The following is an 18244-nucleotide window of genomic DNA, read 5'->3' as shown; positions in this document are numbered from 1 at the left end:
TGGTTTTGGACAGGAAAATATGAACCAATTCAATAAGCCGGAATTTTTAGACATCTTTATAGACCGGTGGAGAGAACTGCCAGTTCTGTGGGCCACCAAAGACCCCATATCCCGGAATAGGGAGTTGCGGAAAGCAGCACTGGAGAGCCTGCTCCCACTTGTGCGGAGGCAGGTGGGCGTGATGTGACAACTGAGCAATTGGAGGTCAAAATTGGGACCTTGAGAGGCACCTACAGGAAGGCACGCAACAAAGTCTTGCATTCGATGAGGTCTGGAGCTGGAGCAGGGCAGGTATTTGTACCCAAGTTGTGGTACTATAGTAGACTGAGCTTCCTGGATGAACACCTGGAGGTAAGGGAGTCACTTTCAAGCCTTCCCCCCAGAAGAAACAGAAGGTCCAGCCTTCCCTCCAGCCTTCCCTCAAGCCAACCTGCTGCTCACTCTGCAGATGAGCCCTCTCAGCAGCCTTCCATCCTGGATGAAGATCTGGATTTGCCAGGCTGGAGCCAGGTATAGTACTTACAATGTGCAAATGTGTGGTGTTTAAATGTTGTTAAATAGATGTAGATTAAGATGTTAAAGGTAAAAAAAAGGGAAAGAAAAATGTGTTATACATATCATTTGTCAGTATTGGCCAGGAATTTATTTTCGGAGATTTAAAAAAATACATGGGTCAGAAAGATTGGCTTAGCTAATTCGTGAAAAACAGTTTGCAACAGTCAGGAGCTGACAAATGGGTGTTATTTTTGAACACAAAAGTAAAACTGTACCTTTTTTAACTACACAGGAGGAGACCAGCCAGCAGGAGGATATGGAAAATGCCAGGCAGGAGGAGGGCAAGGTGAGTGGCTTGGAGGAGGTTGCAGGCCCAAGTGGCTTGGACGAGGTTTGCAGGCCCAAGTGGCTTGGAAGAGGTGGCAGGCCCAAGTCGCTTGGAGGAGGTGGCTGAGCGAAGTCGGAGTACCAGGTGTCAGGTGCCTCCACTTCCCCTTCGTCCAAGAAGGCAGGTGAGGGATACGAGGGTGCGTGACGCCTCACTGGCCCTCATTCGGGACGCCCATGCCTGCCTTCAGCAGCCTGCCACCGCTCAGGAGGGCTTTGTAATGGTGGTTTTGGCCAAAATGGACCAAATGAGGGATGACCAGCGCCTCCTCTTTGAGGGACTCCTCATCACCCTGGCCAATAAGGTGGTGAGGGGTCTTCTCACTGAGGAGACTGTTATTTGCTCACATGCCCATCCTCACCCACCAGCTAATTCACAACCTCCTCCAACTTCTTCTTCTCCTGCTCCCACTCAACCTCCTACAACTTCTTCTTCTCCTGCTCCCACTCAACCTCCTCCAACTTCTTCTTCTCCTGCTCCCACTCAACATTCTTCTTCCTCTTGTTCTCCTGCTCCCACTCAACATTCTTCTTCCTCTTCTTCTCCTGCTCCCACTCAAAATTCTTCTTCCTCTTCTTCTCCTGCTCCCACTCAACATTCTTCTTCCTCTTCTTCTCCTGCTCCCACTCAACATTCTTCTTCCTCTTCTTCTCCTGCTCCCACTCAACATTCTTCTTCCTCTTCTTCTCCTGCTCCCACTCAACATTCTTCTTCCTCTTCTTCTCCTGCTCCCACTCAACATTCTTCTTCCTCTTCTTCTCCTGCTCCCACTCAACATTCTTCTTCCTCTTCTTCTCCTGCTCCCACTCAACATTCTTCTTCCTCTTCTTCTTCTACTACTACTACTCCACCTTCTTCTACTGCTCCTCCTCCTCCTACACCAGCACCTTCTTCTACTGCTCCTCCTCCTCCTACACCAGCACCTTCTTCTACTGCTCCTCCTCCTCCTACACCACCACCTTCTTCTACTGCTCCTCCTCCTCCTCCTACACCACCACCTTCTTCTACTGCTCCTCCTCCTCCTCCTACACCAGCACCTTCTTCTACTGCTCCTCATCCTCCTCCTACACCAGCACCTTCTTCTACTGCTCCTCCTCCTCCTCCTCCTCCTACACCACCACCACCTTCTTCTACTCCTCCTCCTGGCACGAGTACTACCCCTGTGGCACCGCCTCCGGCCAGGCAGAAGAGGAAGGCTGCTGAGAAGGCTGCTGAGAAGGTGAAAGAGCAGGCTGCAGGGAAGCCACCAAGGAAGGCCTTGAAGAAATCTAAAAAGTGACTCCCTTACTTCCATGTGGTGTACCAGAGGTCAGTCTGCTATAGTACCACAACCTGGTGACATCTGCCTGCCCTGCTCCAGTTTGTGACCTCTGCGAGTCCAAGACCTTGATGCGTTCCTTCCTGAATGAACCTCTCAAGTCCCCATTTTGGCCTCCAACTGCTCACCAGTCACATCAGGCCCCACCTGGCTGTGCACAAATGGCAGCAAGCTCTCCAGTGCTGCCTTTTGCTTATTTACTTTTGTTTTCTAACCAAAATAAATTGTCATTTTTGAGTTTACAGTTCATACTTGTCCTTGTATTTTTTTGGGAAATAATGTAGCTTGTGAGAAGGCAGGTTATGTTTAAAACCAAATGGTATAAGGTGTAATTTGAAAGGGACAGATGAGATAAGACAAAGCAATAAGGTTTCAATGGGGGGGAACTTGACATTCCCCAAAAAAATTGGATTTGCATTTTTGGTTTAAAAAATTAAAGGGGAAAATTAAGAGCACGATTTAAAACACAGGAACAAAATAAGGCGAACATTTTCTAAGAAAATAGAATTGAGATCAGTAAGAAAAAGGTTTCACAAACTTTGTCACAACTCTGTGTGAATATCAGTAACAAAAACAAAAAAGAATAGTGGTGTTTTGTGCCCTTCTAAATTTCTGGGTAAAGCGCTGCAAATAAACGATACAATAATGTTGGAATGTGCTATCTCCATTCCAAACGCTACTTTTACCGAGGGTGTTCTCCAGTCTCCTACTTTTTCACGGGTTTCTTAGCATACACACGACCGAGTTTCTCGTTGAGAAAACAGCCCGACGAGGAACTCGTCGATCCAAATTCGACTCCCATCGAGAAAATAGAGAACCTGCTCTCTTTTTGGCTCGACGAGTTCCTCGACGAAAAGTGTACACACGACCGAGTTTCTCGGCAGAATACGACTCCCATCGAGTTTCTGGCTGAATTCTGCCGAGAAACTCGGTCGTGTGTACGGGGCCTTACGCAAACAACGTAAAAAACTACCGCCGGGCGCACGTACGTTCGTAAATCGACGTGACTAGGTAATTTGCATATTCTACGCCGAAAACAACGGAAGCTCCCCTAGCGGTCAATGTAATATTGCACACAATTCTACGCCGCCGCATTCAAGTTACGTCGGCGGAGGAAGCCTATTTTTTTAGCGTATCTGCCTTTGAGAATCGGCGTAACGATACGCCGGCGCAGATTTAAAATTACGGCGGCGTATCTGGAGATACGCCGCCGTAATAGCTACCTGAATCTGCCCCATTGTAACCAACTTCCTTCTTAGATCAAACTTCTGTGTGTAAATGCAGGAAATTTAACCACTTAGGCCTCATTCACACATATCCGTTTTTATGCCATCCGTCAACGGACAACAATGCATTCCTATGGGCAAACGGATGACCATCCGTTAACCTCCGTATCCGATTGTATCCGTTTTTTTGAACGTACCAAGGCTACGTCCAAATCCGTGAAAACTTATAATAAGGGACGTTAACGGATGATGTCCGTCAACGTCCGATCCGTTAACATCCGTTTTGAAGATTTTTTTTTTTTTCTTAATAAATGAACTTAACCTATGACCCAGGCAGTAGTTGGACAATAGGAAGTGCATCACCAGGATATCATCCCCAAGGAGAAACAAGAAGAAACATGGCCAGAGATGTCTCCCATGAGGACCTCATTAACCTGGTCCATGAAAGGCCAGCTTTGTGGGACTCAACCTGTCGGGACCACAGCGACAGGGTTAAGACACAGCACCTGTGAGAGGAAATATACAAACTTTTGACACCAAATTGGTCCACCATGAGCCCCAAACAGTGTCATCAACGTGGTAAGTGTTGCCCAACTGCAGCATGCTTTCTTGTCAGTGTTTTTCTGTAATCATGAGATTATGGAAACATGTGAGTAATGTACTGTTCAGTCACTCGCTGCAGCAGAGCCAAAGCATGTGGCACTTATTTACTAAAGGCAAATCGACTTTGCACAAGTGCAAGTTGCAAAGTGCACATGAAATGGAACTGGAAGTGCAGTTGCTATAAATCCGCTTGTAGTTTGCACTTAGTGCAAAGTTGATTTGCCTTTCGTAAAAAACCCACTTTGCTTTGTATGTATTTTTATTTACCGTTTGTACTAATGAATGTAAATTTGTGCGCACCTTGTCCCAGAAAGACATCATTTTTGTCCCTATATTGCTGTCCTTGTTGCACGCTCAGTTTGTCGTGACCTAAGCATCAAAATATTGCTGTCCATCTGGATATGTTGATAGCATTATGTGCTATTAACCACTTCCATACCGGGCCTATTTTGACACTTCTCTCCTACATGCAAAAATCATATTTTTTTGGTTAGAAAATTACTCATAACCCCCAAACACTATATATGTTTTTTTAGCAGACACCCTAGGAAATCAAATGCCGGTCATTGCAACTTTATATCTCGCACGGTATTAGTGCAATCATTTTTCAAACGTCTTTTTTTGGGGAAAAAAAAAGGTTTTGTGAATTAAAAAATAACAAAACAATAAAAAGTTAGCCCAATTTTTTTGTATAATGTGAAAGATGAAGTTACGCAGAGTAAATAGATACCTAACATGTCACGCTTTAAAATTGCGCACACTCATGGAATGGCGCAAAACGTCAGTACTTAAAATTCTCCATAGGCGTCATTTTTTTTTTTTTTTACAAGTTACAAATTTAGGGCCAGATCCACAAAAACCTGACGTAACTTAAAAAATCCAATTTAAGTTACACTGCCTTAAAGTTTCTACCTAAGTGCCTGATCCACAAAGCACTTATCTAGAAATTTCAGGCTGTGTAACTAAAATTCCGCCGGCGCAAGGCGTTCCTATTCAAATGGGGCGAGTCCCATTTAAATGAGGCGCGCTCCCGCGCCGGCCGTACTGCGCATGCGCGAAGTTACGTTACGCCGAGTTTTTGAGGATCGCGACGGCTTAAAGTTGCGTCGGGGAAAAAAAAATGACAGCGGCATGCATTCCTGAGGGAGAACTCCATGCCAATTTTCAAAGAAAAAAACGGCATGGGTTCCCCCCCCAGGAGCATACCAGGCCCTTAGGTCTGGCATGGGTTGTAAGGAGACCCCCCCACTCCGAAAAATTGACGTAGGGGGTCCCCCTACAATCCATACCAGACCCGTATCCAAAGCACGCTACCCGGCCGGCCAGGAAAGGAGTGGGGACGAGCGAGCGCCCCCCCCCCTCCTGAGCCGTGCCAGGCCGCGTGCCCTCAACATGGGGGGGTTGGGTGCTCTGGGGCAGGGGGGCGCACTGCGGGCCCCCCCACCCCAGAGCACCCTGTCCCCATGTTGATGAGGACAGGACCTCTTCCCGACAACCCTTGCCATTGGTTGTCGGGGTATGCGGGCGGGGGCTTATCGGAATCTGGGAGTCCCCTTTAATAAGGGGGCCCCCAGATACCGGCCCCCCACCCTAAGTGAATGGATATGGGGTACATCGTACCCCTATCCATTCACCTGGAGGCAAAAAGTAAAAGTTAATAAACACACAACACAATGCTTTTTAAAATATTTTATTATTCTGCTCCGGACGCCCCCCCTGTCTTCGTTATTAGCTCAATTACCAGGGGGGGCTTCTTCTTCCACTCTCCGGGGGTCTTCCGCTCTCCGGGGGTCTTCCGCTCTCCGGGGGGGCTTCTCCGGACTCCGGGGGGGCTTCTCCGGACTCCGGGGGGCTTCTTCCATCTTCTCCCCTCTTCCGCTCTTGACTCGGCGAACCCCGGTTCTTCTGCAGCTCTCCGGTGCCTTCTTCTTCAGCGCTGGCTGCCTGCTATGTTTGTGTGTTAGCTCGATTTCAAACAGGCAGCCGGCGCGGTCTTCTGTGACGCCAGGGTCTTCTGGTCTTCTGTTCTTCCGATGTTGCCTCGTCGCCTGTTGTCGCTGTAATGATGGAAGCGCGCCTTGCATCACATTTATATAGGCATCACCGTCCCATCATGCTCCGGTAGGTACCCACGTGGTGGGTGCACGTGGGTAGGCACCCACCACGTGGGTACCTGCCGGAGCATGATGGGACGGTGATGCCTATATAAATGTGATGCAAGGCGCGCTTCCATCATTACAGCGACAACAGGCGACGAGGCAACATCGGAAGAACAGAAGACCAGAAGACCCTGGCGTCACAGAAGACCGCGCCGGCTGCCTGTTTGAAATCGAGCTAACACACAAACATAGCAGGCAGCCAGCGCTGAAGAAGAAGGCACCGGAGAGCTGCAGAAGAACCGGGGTTCGCCGAGTCAAGAGCGGAAGAGGGGAGAAGATGGAAGAAGCCCCCCGGAGTCCGGAGAAGCCCCCCCGGAGTCCGGAGAAGCCCCCCCGGAGAGCGGAAGACCCCCGGAGAGCGGAAGACCCCCGGAGAGTGGAAGAAGAAGCCCCCCTGGTAATTGAGCTAATAACGAAGACAGGGGGGGCGTCCGGAGCAGAATAATAAAATATTTTAAAAAGCATTGTGTTGTGTGTTTATTAACTTTTACTTTTTGCCTCCAGGTGAATGGATAGGGGTACGATGTACCCCATATCCATTCACTTAGGGTGGGGGGCCGGTATCTGGGGGCCCCCTTATTAAAGGGGACTCCCAGATTCCGATAAGCCCCCGCCCGCATACCCCGACAACCAATGGCAAGGGTTGTCGGGAAGAGGTCCTGTCCTCATCAACATGGGGACAGGGTGCTCTGGGGTGGGGGGGCCCGCAGTGCGCCCCCCTGCCCCAGAGCACCCAACCCCCCCATGTTGAGGGCACGCGGCCTGGCACGGCTCAGGAGGGGGGGGGGCGCTCGCTCGTCCCCACTCCTTTCCTGGCCGGCCGGGTAGCGTGCTTTGGATACGGGTCTGGTATGGATTGTAGGGGGACCCCCTACGTCAATTTTTCGGCGTAGGGGGGGTCCCCTTACAACCCATACCAGACCTAAGGGCCTGGTATGCTCCTGGGGGGGAACCCATGCCGGTTTTGTTTTTTACAAATTGACGTGGAGTTCTCCCTCGGGAAAGCATACCAAATGCCGTCGCTGGAATGGGCCTTTACAAGGTGTGACTAACTTTACACTTTGTAAAACGAGCCCTAATTTTACACTTGCAAAATAACACTTACGGCGCAAAAAGGAAGCTAGAAAGCTTTGTGGATCGCCTTAAGTGCTAATTTGCATACTAGCAACGGCATTTCGACTCGAAATGCCCCCAGCGGCGGATGCGGTACTGCATCCTAAAATTAGGCAGTGTAATTCAATTACACATGCCGGATCTTCTGTCTAACTTTGGAAAAAGCCTTTTGAGGATCGTTTCCAAAGTTACACACAGACTGAACAGCAGTTAAGTCGGAGTATCTCTTTTGAGGATCTGGCCCTTAGAGTGCTAGAATTATGACGTCTTTGAGCGGGAAGTGGTTAATATTGTGAATATGCAAGGGCATGCTGACTCCTTCACAGACTATGGAGTCCTATTGGTTTTACATTTTGTTTCCTACCCACTTTAATTAAAATCTTATTTTTCAATGTGTGTTTACAGGATTGGAAATTAATAAAAGGTGGCGTTCTTTAACCGGTTCCCGACCGCCGCATGTACATGTACGTCCACAGAATGGCACGTACAGGCATATGGGCGTACATGTACGTCCCCGCCTTTCCGCGGGTCAGGGGTCCGATCGGGACCCCCCCCCCGGTACATGCGGCGGTCGGTAACCCGCGGGGAGCGATCCGGGACGATGGCGCGGCTATTCGTTTATAGCCGCCCCATCGCGATCGCTCCCCGGAGCTGAAGAACGGGGAGAGCCATATGTAAACACGGCTTCCCCGTGCTTCACTGTGGTGGCTGCATCGATCAAGTGATCCCTTTTATAGGGAGACTCGATCGATGACGTCAGTCCTACAGCCACACCCCCCTACAGTTGTAAACACACACTAGGTGAACCGTAACTCCTACAGCGCCCCCTGTGGTTAACTCCCAAACTGCAACTGTCATTTTCACAATAAAGAATGCAATTTAAATGCATTTTTTGCTGTGAAAATGACAATGGTCCCAAAAATGTGTCAAAATTTTCCGCCATAATGTCGCAGTCACGAAAAAAAACGCTGATCGCCGCCATTAGTAGTAAAAAAATAAAAATTAATAAAAATGCAATGAAACTATCCCCTATTTTGTAAACGCTATAAATTTTGCGCAAACCAATCGATAAACGCTTATTGCGATTTTTTTTACCAAAAATAGGTAGAAGAATACGTATCGGCCTAAACTGAGGAAAATAATTTTTTTTTATATATATTTTTGGGGGATATTTATTATAGCAAAAAGTAAAAAATATTGCATTTTTTTTCAAAATTGTCGCTCTATTTTTGTTTATAGCGCAAAAAATAAAAACCGCAGAGGTGATCAAATACCACCAAAAGAAAGCTCTATTTGTGGGGAAAAAAGGACGCCAATTTTGTTTGGGAGCCAAGTCGCACGACCGCGCAATTGTCTGTAAAAGCGACGCAGTGCCGAATCGCAAAACCTGTCCTGGCCATTTAGCAACAAAATGGTCCGGGGCTTAACCAGTTAGCAACCGCCCTATAGACAAAATACGTCTACAAGGCGGTTGCCTAACTCTAGGAGGGCGTCAATGTATATAAGGAGGAGGCAGAGTGTGTGAGTGGTTCCAGAGCTACCACCAAAAAAAATAAAAAATCTATCTACTATGAGATGTTATCCTTCCTAAGCAAAGTCATGGATGTTAGATCGTAAGTGACATTTTGGATGTTCCATCTAGAAAGTGAAAGGCATCATTGCATGTCTCAATCTGCATATTATTTTCTACAGGTTAGTAATGGCAGGCCAACATCACGATCCTCGCGGCGTGGCAAAAAGCCAGAAAACACTGAAATGGACAAAGCTATGAAGTCCTTCATGGAAGAGATGACCTCCTTTAACCACTTAATCACCAGGCCTATTTTGGCACTTCTCTCCTTCATGTAAAAATCACAATTTTTTTGCTAGAAAATTAATCAGAACCCCCAAACATTATATATTTTTTTTTAGCAGACATCCTAGGGAATAAAATGGCAGTCATTGCAATACTTTTTGTCACACCGTATTTGCGCAGCGGTCTTACAAGCGCACTTTTTTTGTGAAAAATTCATTTTTTTGAATTAAAAAATAAGACAACAATAATTTTTGCCCAATTTTTTTATATATTGTGAAAGATAATGTTACGCTGAGTAAAATGATACCCAACATGACACGCTTAAAAATTGCGCCCGCTCGTGGCATGGCGTCAAACTTTTACCCTTAAAAATCTCGATAGGCGACGTTTAAAAAAATCTACAGGTTGCATTTTTTGAGCTACAGAGTAGGTCTAGGGCTAGAATTATTGCTCTCGCTCTAACGATCGCGGCGATACCTCACTTGTGTGGTTTGAACACCGTTTTCATATGCAGGCGCTACTCGCGTATGCGTTCGCTTCTGTGCACGAGCTCGTCGGGACGGGGCGTTTTTAAAAAAATTTTTTTTTGTTTTCTTATTTATTTTTATTTATTTGTATAATTTTTTACACTGAAATAAAAAAAAAAATATCACTTTTATTCCTATTACAAGGAATGTAAACATCCCTTGTAATAGAAAAAAGCATGACAGGTCCTCTTAAATATGAGATCTGGTGTCAAAAAGACCTCAGATCTCATATTTAGGCTTAAATGCAAAAAAAGAAAAAAAAATTAAACTGTCATTTTTTCAAAAGACAGAAAAAAAAAAGTTGCTTTAAGACGCTGGGCGGGACTGACGTTTTGACGTCACTTCCGCCCAGCAGAGATATGGGGACGGGTGGGGGCGATTTTTTCCCTCAGTCGCATCCCCACACAGGTGCCGAACGGACCCGATCGCCTCCGCCGCTACCGACGGCTCCGGTAAGCGGCGGAGGGCGCGGGAGAGTGGCGGGAGGGGGGGCCCCTCTCCCGCCACCGATAAAGGAGATCTCGCGGCGAATCCACCGCGGAGACCGCCGTTATCGTTTACAGGACCGTTGGCACTAAAGATGGATACCTCGGTTGTGGCAGCAGCTGCTGCCGTTACCGAGATATCCATCTTTAAAGTGCCGCCGTTAAAATACGTAAGGCGGTTGGCAAGTGGTTAAAAGACAGGAGAGTAAGGCACCATTCACACCTAGGCGTTTTGTCGCCTGTAGCCCGACGCTACAATACGCCGGGGGGTCGCAATTGCATTGTTCTCTATGGAGACTGTTCACATCTCCTAACGCAGAATGCCGTACGTCGATAGAACGCCGAACGGCGAATTTCAAAAAAGTCCCGGACCCTTTTTCGACGCGCGTATCGGGTGGCTCAGGCGTTCCGCATAGCCGACGATACAATGTAAAAAAAACATGATTAAAAACGACGCATTTGTCGCCGCAAATCGCGGGACAAAACGCCTATTTTTTGTCGCCGCAAATCGCGGTACTTACGCCGCAAAACGCATACGCGAAGGTGTGAATGCCGATGTTTCTCAGGCAAATACATAAACCAGCTCAGGTTCTTCTTCCCAATAGTCTACTTCATTTTCCCCATCCCCCTCCTCTTCTTATCAGGATTTGTAACCATTTTTTTTTTATGTTTTTTTTTGTGAAAGTAAAAAACAGTCACAGATAGTGTGACAGGAGACAGAGTGAGACAGAGTGAGACAGAGAGAGACAGTGAGACAGTGAGACAGAGAGAGACAGAGTGAGACAGTGAGAGAGAGAGTGAGACAGAGAGAGAGAGACAGTGAGACAGAGAGAGACAGAGAGACAGAGAGAGACAGAGAGAGACAGAGAGACAGAGTGAGACAGAGAGAGACAGTGAGACAGAGAGAGACAGTGAGACAGAGAGAGACAGTGAGAGACAGTGAGACAGAGAGAGACAGAGTGAGACAGAGTGAGACAGAGAGAGACAGAGAGAGACAGAGTGAGACAGAGAGAGACAGAGTGAGACAGAGAGAGACAGAATGAGACAGAGAGAGACAGAGTGAGACAGAGAGAGACAGTGAGACAAAGAGAGACAGAGAGAGACAGTGAGACACCAAGAGACAGTGAGACAGAGAGAGACAGTGAGAGACAGTGAGACAGAGAGAGACCGTGAGACAGAGAGAGACAGTGAGACAGAGAGAGACAGAGTGAGACAGTGAGACAGAGAGAGACAGAGTGAGACAGAGAGAGACAGAGAGAGACAGAGAGAGACAGAGTGAGACAGAGAGAGACAGAGTGAGACAGAGAGAGACAGTGAGACAAAGAGAGACAGTGAGACAGAGAGAGACAGTGAGACAGAGAGTCAGTGAGACAGAGAGAGACAGTGAGACAGAGAGAGAGACAGAGAGAGACAGTGAGACAGAGAGAGACAGTGAGACAGAGAGAGACAGTGAGACAGAGAGAGACAGTGAGACAGACAGAGAGAGACAGAGTGAGACAGAGAGAGACAGAGTGAGACAGAGAGAGACAGAGTGAGACAGAGAGAGACAGTGAGACAGCGAGAGACAGAGAGAGACAATGAGAGACAGTGAGACAGTGAGAGACAGAGAGAGACAGTGAGACAGAGAGAGACAGAGTGAGACAGAGAGAGACAGAGAGAGACAGAGAGAGACAGAGAGAGACAGAGTGAGACAGAGAGAGACAGTGAGACAGAGAGAGACAGTGAGACAGAGAGAGACAGTGAGTCAGTGAGACAGAGAGAGACAGTGAGACAGAGAGAGACAGTGAGACAGAGAGAGACAGAGTGAGACAGAGAGAGACAGTGAGACAGAGAGAGACAGAGTGAGACAGAGAGAGACAGAGAGAGACAGTGAGACAGAGAGAGACAGAGTGAGACAGAGTGAGACAGAGTGAGACAGAGAGAGACAGAGAGAGACAAAGTGAGACAGAGAGACAGAGTGAGACAGAGTGAGACAGAGTGAGACAGAGTGGGACAGAGAGACAGAGAGACAGAGAGAGACACAGAGACAGTGAGACAGAGAGAGACAGTGAGACAGAGAGAGACAGTGAGACAGTGAGAGACAGTGAGAGACAGAGTGAGACAGTGAGAGACAGTGAGAGACAGAGTGAGACAGAGAGACAGAGAGAGACAGAGTAAGACAGAGAGACAGAGAGAGACAGAGAGAGACAGAGAGACACAGAGACAGTGAGACAGACAGTGAGACAGAGAGAGACAGAGAGACACAGAGACAGTGAGAGACAGAGTGAGACAGAGTGAGACAGAGAGGGACAGTGAGACAGAGAGAGACAGTGAGAGATAGTGAGACAGTGAGAGATAGTGAGACAGTGAAAGATAGTGAGACAGTGAAAGATAGTGAGACAGTGACATAATTTTTTGTGAAAGTTTGCATATGTTATAAATATGTTTTACAAATAAAAAAAAAGTTAAGTAAAAAAAAAAAAAAAAAACGTTATTTCAAACAGGTTATGCATAATAATAAAAACCGTTTTGAACATATCGTGTTTTTTTTTTTGTTTTTTTTTTTTGCTTTTTCTGCTTTCAGAATATACCAAACAAGTTATTTTCATATGGTATTGGACATATTTGTACAATTAATGAAATTTGCACTGCATTCTGCAAATACATTGATATTGCCATGGAATCTCTCCTGATGGAGATAGAAAGAAGTCGGCAAATTTTTCACGCATGGCAATGTAGGATCTGCTTGCACGTACGCTGCTACACTGTATGGAGGGCATGTGGAACTCTTCCTCTTCCTCAACGTGGATACCCTCCTTATCCCTGACAATGTTATGCAGGCCTGGATTACCAACTCTGCATTCTCAAGACTGAGTTGCAAGGGGGTTTGGAAAAGACGCCATTTACTGGACAATATGCCAAACGAACATTCAATGAGGCATCTTGCGCGGCTCAGGTGATCATTGAAGATCCTCTTCTTGTTGTCCAGATTATTTCTGGCATAAGGCCTAAGCAGATAGTGAGAAAGTGCAAAGGCCTCATCGGCAACAAGCACAAAAGGCAGGTCGGGTCCTTCAGTTCCAGGCAGAGGCTGATCAGATGGTAAGTTAAACCGGCCTTGTCGCAGTCTTCTACCCATTACAGACTCACGGAACACTCTGGAATCAGAACTGCTGCCATATGCCCCAATGTCCACAGCGATACATTTATAATTGCTGTCATAGATAGCCAAGAGGACCAATGAAAAATATTTTTTATAGTTCTGGAATCTGGACCCAGAATGTGGAGGCTTTTGGATACGGACATGCTTTCCATCAAGAGCTCCGATACAATTTGGAAAGTTTGCCCGATCCCAAAATCCATCGGCTATTCTTCGCCACATGTTGCCATCTGGTAATGGCATCACTGCTGGACACAGCTCTTCCCATATGGCAAGGCATGTATCATGCACTATCTCTGAAATTGTAGAAATACCCAATAAAAAGTAATGGTTTAGAGAGGCATAGGACTGACCAGTTGCAAGAAACCTAGGAAAAAAAGACCATCTTTTTAGCTTTATTTAAGTACTGGCACATAAATCAATACAATATTTAGTATCTATACATACTGGGCTAGATTCAGGTAGGGGGACGTAAATTTGTGCGGGCGTAGCGTATGTAATTTACGCTACGCCGCCGCAATTTAGAGAGGCATGTGCAGTATTCACAAAGCACTTGCTCCGTAAGTTGCGGCGGCGTAAATCTGCCGGCGTAAGCGCGCCGAATTCAAATTGTCAAGAGGTGGGCGTGTTTTATGTAAATAAAACATGACCCCATGTAAATGACGTTTCTCACGAACGGCGCATGCGCCGGCTGTGAACGTATCCCAGTGCGCATGCTCCTAATCACGTCGCAAATAGTCAATGCTTTCGACGTGAACGTAATTTACGCAAAGCCCTATTCGCGAACGACTTACGCAAACGACGTAAACATTTTAAAATTCAACGCGGGAACGACATCCATACTTAACATTGGCTATGCCTCATATAGCAGGAGTAACGTTACGCCGGAAAAAGCCTTACGCAAACGACGTAAAAAAATCCACTGGGCGCACGTACGTTTATGAATCGGCGTATCCAGCTCATTTGCATATTCTACGCTGAAATCGACGGAAGCGCCACCTAGCAGCCAGCGTAAATATGCACCCTAAGATACGACGGCGTAGGAGACTTACGCCGCTCGTATCTTAGCCTAATTTAAGCGTATCTGGTTTCCAGAATACGCTTACATTTACGACGGCGTAGATTCAGAGTTACGACGGCGTATCTACCGATACGCCGGCATAACTGACTCTGAATCTAGCCCACTGTATATAAACACACACACACAGTAGACCAGGGGTAGGCAACCTCGGCACTCCAGCTGTTTTGAAAATACATATCCCATCATGCCTCTGCCTCTAGGAGTCAGTCCTATGATTGTCAAGGTCTTGCAATGGGACTTGTAGTTTCACCACAGCTGGAGAGCGGAGGTTGCCAATCCCTGCAGCAGATCAACAAAAAAAAAAAGACATTTGAAATGTAGGACAAGGTCACCAAGAGACGTTCTTCTGCAGATACACACCTTCTCATGTATGTATGTATGTCTACGCTGCAGTCGTGGGTGCAGCTGGTCCAGTAAGTAGTCAAATGTGGCTACGGTCATCCCTGGTAAATTTGAAAAACTTAGTGGGATACTGTCGGAGTTGAGCATAGTGCAGAGCCACATAACCTTCAGAAGGCCGCTTCAGTAGTATGGGGTGGGTCCAGAATCGACGTCTCCTAGCCACAATCTGCTTTTTCTTGCTCTCCATTCTCCTCGAATTGGCAAATACGACAAAAAATGTCATAATGTCCCAAAAATTGTTGGAATCCATCGCACAGTGCAGATAGTACACAACAGGACAAAGGAAGGACACAGCAAGGACAAGTCACTCACTGAAAACTGCAATGCAGCATGGGAGGAGCAATGCTTTCTGGGTACTGTCATCAAAGCCACAGAAATGTCTGTAAACTGATGAAAACGGACGCAAAAACGGCTGAAAACTGATACATTTGCGGATGTAAATGAAACGGAAGACGGATGACAACGGACGTAAACGGATCAATAGACGGAAGTAAACGGATATTAACGGAATGGATGACGGATGAAAAAACGGATATGTTTTTTAACGTGGCTAAACTGATGGTACCAGTGTGAATGAGGCCTTAAAGTCCAACACTTGGGGCCTGATTCCCAAAAGAGATACGCAGGCGTAACTGCTGTTTAGTCTGTGCCTAACTTTGGAAACGATCCTCAAAAGGCTTTTTCCAAAGTTAGGCAGAAAATCTGACATGTGTAAGACACTTACACGGTCAGATCTTAGGATGCAATACCGCATCCGCCGCTGGGGGCATTTCTCATGGAAATGCAGCTTTGAGTATGCAAATGAGGACTTAAGCAGATCCACAACGCTTTTCATCAGCTTTTCAGCACTGTGATTTCTGCGTAAGTTCCCATTTGCTTGCGCAAAACTAGGGCTGGTTTTACAATGTGGAAAGTTAGTCACACCTTGTAAAGGCCCATTCAAGCGACGGCATTTGGTATGCATTCCTGAGGGAGAACTCCACGGCAATTTTTAAATTCAAAACCGGCATGGGTTCCCCCCCCAGGAGCATACCAGGCCCTTAGGTCTGGTATGGGTTGTAAGGAGACCCCCCCTACGCCGAAAAATCGACATAGGGGGTTCCCCTACAATCCATACCAGACCCGTATCCAAAGCACGCTACCCGGCCGGTCAGGAATGGGAGTGGGGACGAGCGAGCGCCCCCCCCCTCCTGAGCCGTGCCAGGCCGCATGCCCTCAACATGGGGGGGTTGGGTGCTCTGGGGCAGGGGGGCGCACTGCGGGCCCCCCCACCCCAGAGCACCCTGTCCCCATGTTGATGAGGACAGGACCTCTTCCCGACAACCCTTGCCGTTGGTTGTCGGGGTCTGCGGGCGGGGGCTTATCGGAATCTGGGAGTCCCCTCAAATAAGGGGGCCCCCAGATACTGGCCCCCCACCCTAAGTGAATGGATATGGGGTACATCGTACCCCTACCCATTCACCTGGAGGCAAAAAGTAAAAGTTATTAAACACACAACACAAGGGTTTTTAAAATAATTTATTATTCTGCTCCGGAGGCCCCCCCTGTCTTCTTTATTAGCTCTAATACCAGGGGGGGCTTCTTCTTCCGCTCTCCGGGGGTCTTCTTCCACTCTCCAGGGGGGGTTTCTTCTTCTGCTCTCCGGGGGGGGTCTTCTTCCGCTCTCCGGGGGTCTTCTTCTATCTCCGCCGCTCTCCGCTGTTGACTCGGCGAACCCCGGTTCTTCTGCAGCTGTCCGGTGCCTTCTTCTTCAGCGCTGGCTGCCTGCTATCTTCGTGTGTTAGCTCAATTACTAGCAGGCAGCCATCGCGGTCTTCTGTGACGTCAGGTTCTTCTCTTCTGTTCTTCTCCCCTCTTCCGATGTTGACTCGTCGCCTCTTGTCACTGCAATGATGGAAGCACGCCTTGCATCCCATTTATATAGGCATCACCGTCCCATCATGCTCCGGCAGGTACCCACGTGGTGGGTGCCTACCCACGTGCACCCACCACGTGGGTACCTACCGGAGCATGATAGAAGAAGACCCCCGGAGAGCGGAAGAAGCCCCCCCCCCCCCCGGAGAGCAGAAGAAGAAACCCCCCCGGAGAGTGGAAGAAGAAGCCCCCCCTGGTATTAGAGCTAATAAAGAAGACAGGGGGGGGGGGCCGGTATCTGGGGGCCCCCTTATTTGAGGGGACTCCCAGATTCCGATAAGCCCCCGCCCGCAGACCCCGACAACCAACGGCAAGGGTTGTCGGGAAGAGGTCCTGTCCTCATCAACATGGGGACAGGGTGCTCTGGGGTGGGGGGGCCCGCAGTGCGCCCCCCTGACCCAGAGCACCCAACCTCCCCATGTTGAGGGCATGCGGCCTGGCACGGCTCAGGAGGGGGGGGCGCTCGCTCGTCCCCACTCCCTTCCAGACCGGCCGGGTAGCGTGCTTTGGATACGGGTCTGGTATGGATTGTAGGGGGACCCCCTACATCGATTTTTTGGCGTGGGGGGGGGGTCTCCTTACATCCCATACCAGACCTAAGGGCCTGGTATGCTCCTGGGGGGGGGGAACCCATGCTGGTTTTTTCTTTGAAAATTGGCATGGAGTTCTCCCTCTCAGGAATGCATGCTGAGCGACGCTGTCATTTTTTTTTATAATTATTTGTTTTCCCGGCGCGTATATTTTTTTTCACCCGTCGCAACTTTAGTGTCCCGTCGCAATCCACAAAGCCCGGCGTCAATTACGTTCGCACGCTGCACGTCGGGAACATTACGTCACACGCATGCGCAGTACGGCCGGCGCGGGAGCGCGCCTCATTTAAATTTTAAACGCCCCCCGGAGAGGAGGACCGCCTTGCGACGGCGGCACTTAAGTTACACGGCCTGAAATTTCTAGGTAAGTGCTTTGTGGATCAGGCACTTAGGTAGAAATTTTAAGTCAGTGTAACTTAACTGCTGAAAGTTAAGTTAGGCAGCTTTTTTGGGAATCAGGCCCACGTTTCTTAAGTTAAAAAGCAATATTATTTGCTAGAAAATTACTTGGAACCGCCAAACATTATATATATTTTAGCAGAGACTCTAGGGAATACAATGGCAATTGCTGCAATATTTTATGTCACACTGCATTTGCCCATTTCAATGAATAATAAAAACCATGAAAACAAAACAGTGAAGTTAGCTCATTGTTTTTTTTTTTTGTTTTAATGTGAAAGATGATGTTACACCACAAGAATCGTGAGAGAATCGTGATCTATCTTCTAAGCAAAAAAATTGCAATTCTCATTTAAGCCAGAATCGTGCAGCTCTATACCGTGCAACATAAAAAGTGCAAATACCACCATAGAGTAATTTTCTAGCAAAAAGCAAATGATGATTTTTACATGTAGTAGAGAAGTGTCAGAATTGGCCTGGGTGGCAAGGGGTTAATTACCATGAGTAATATACAAATAAATATTTTAAGCACTGTTATCCTATCAGTCTGCTGCAGTGTGTCAGCTTGTATTTATACTGGCCGCTCTGTATGTAGCTTCTGACAGGCTGT

The 18244-nt window shown here is 47.6% G+C and overlaps 1 protein-coding gene across 1 annotated transcript in view; it reads left to right on the top strand.

Annotated features, from left to right (window-relative positions):
• The first annotated feature begins 1121 nt into the window (after positions 1-1121).
• LOC120930503 (solute carrier organic anion transporter family member 1C1-like) overlaps positions 1122-18244 on the top strand; it is a 162970-nt gene continuing 145847 nt past the window's right edge. Inside the window, exon 1 of the mRNA XM_040341681.1 lies at positions 1122-1190. Within this exon, the coding sequence (XP_040197615.1) occupies positions 1122-1190 (69 nt within the window). The remainder of the gene's footprint in view (positions 1191-18244) is intronic.

This window comes from Rana temporaria, chromosome 3 (assembly GCF_905171775.1).
Source record: "Rana temporaria chromosome 3, aRanTem1.1, whole genome shotgun sequence".
Lineage (NCBI taxonomy): Eukaryota > Metazoa > Chordata > Amphibia > Anura > Ranidae > Rana > Rana temporaria.
Note: the sequence above shows the minus strand (reverse complement) of the source record. Positions and strands in the feature narration are given on the sequence as shown.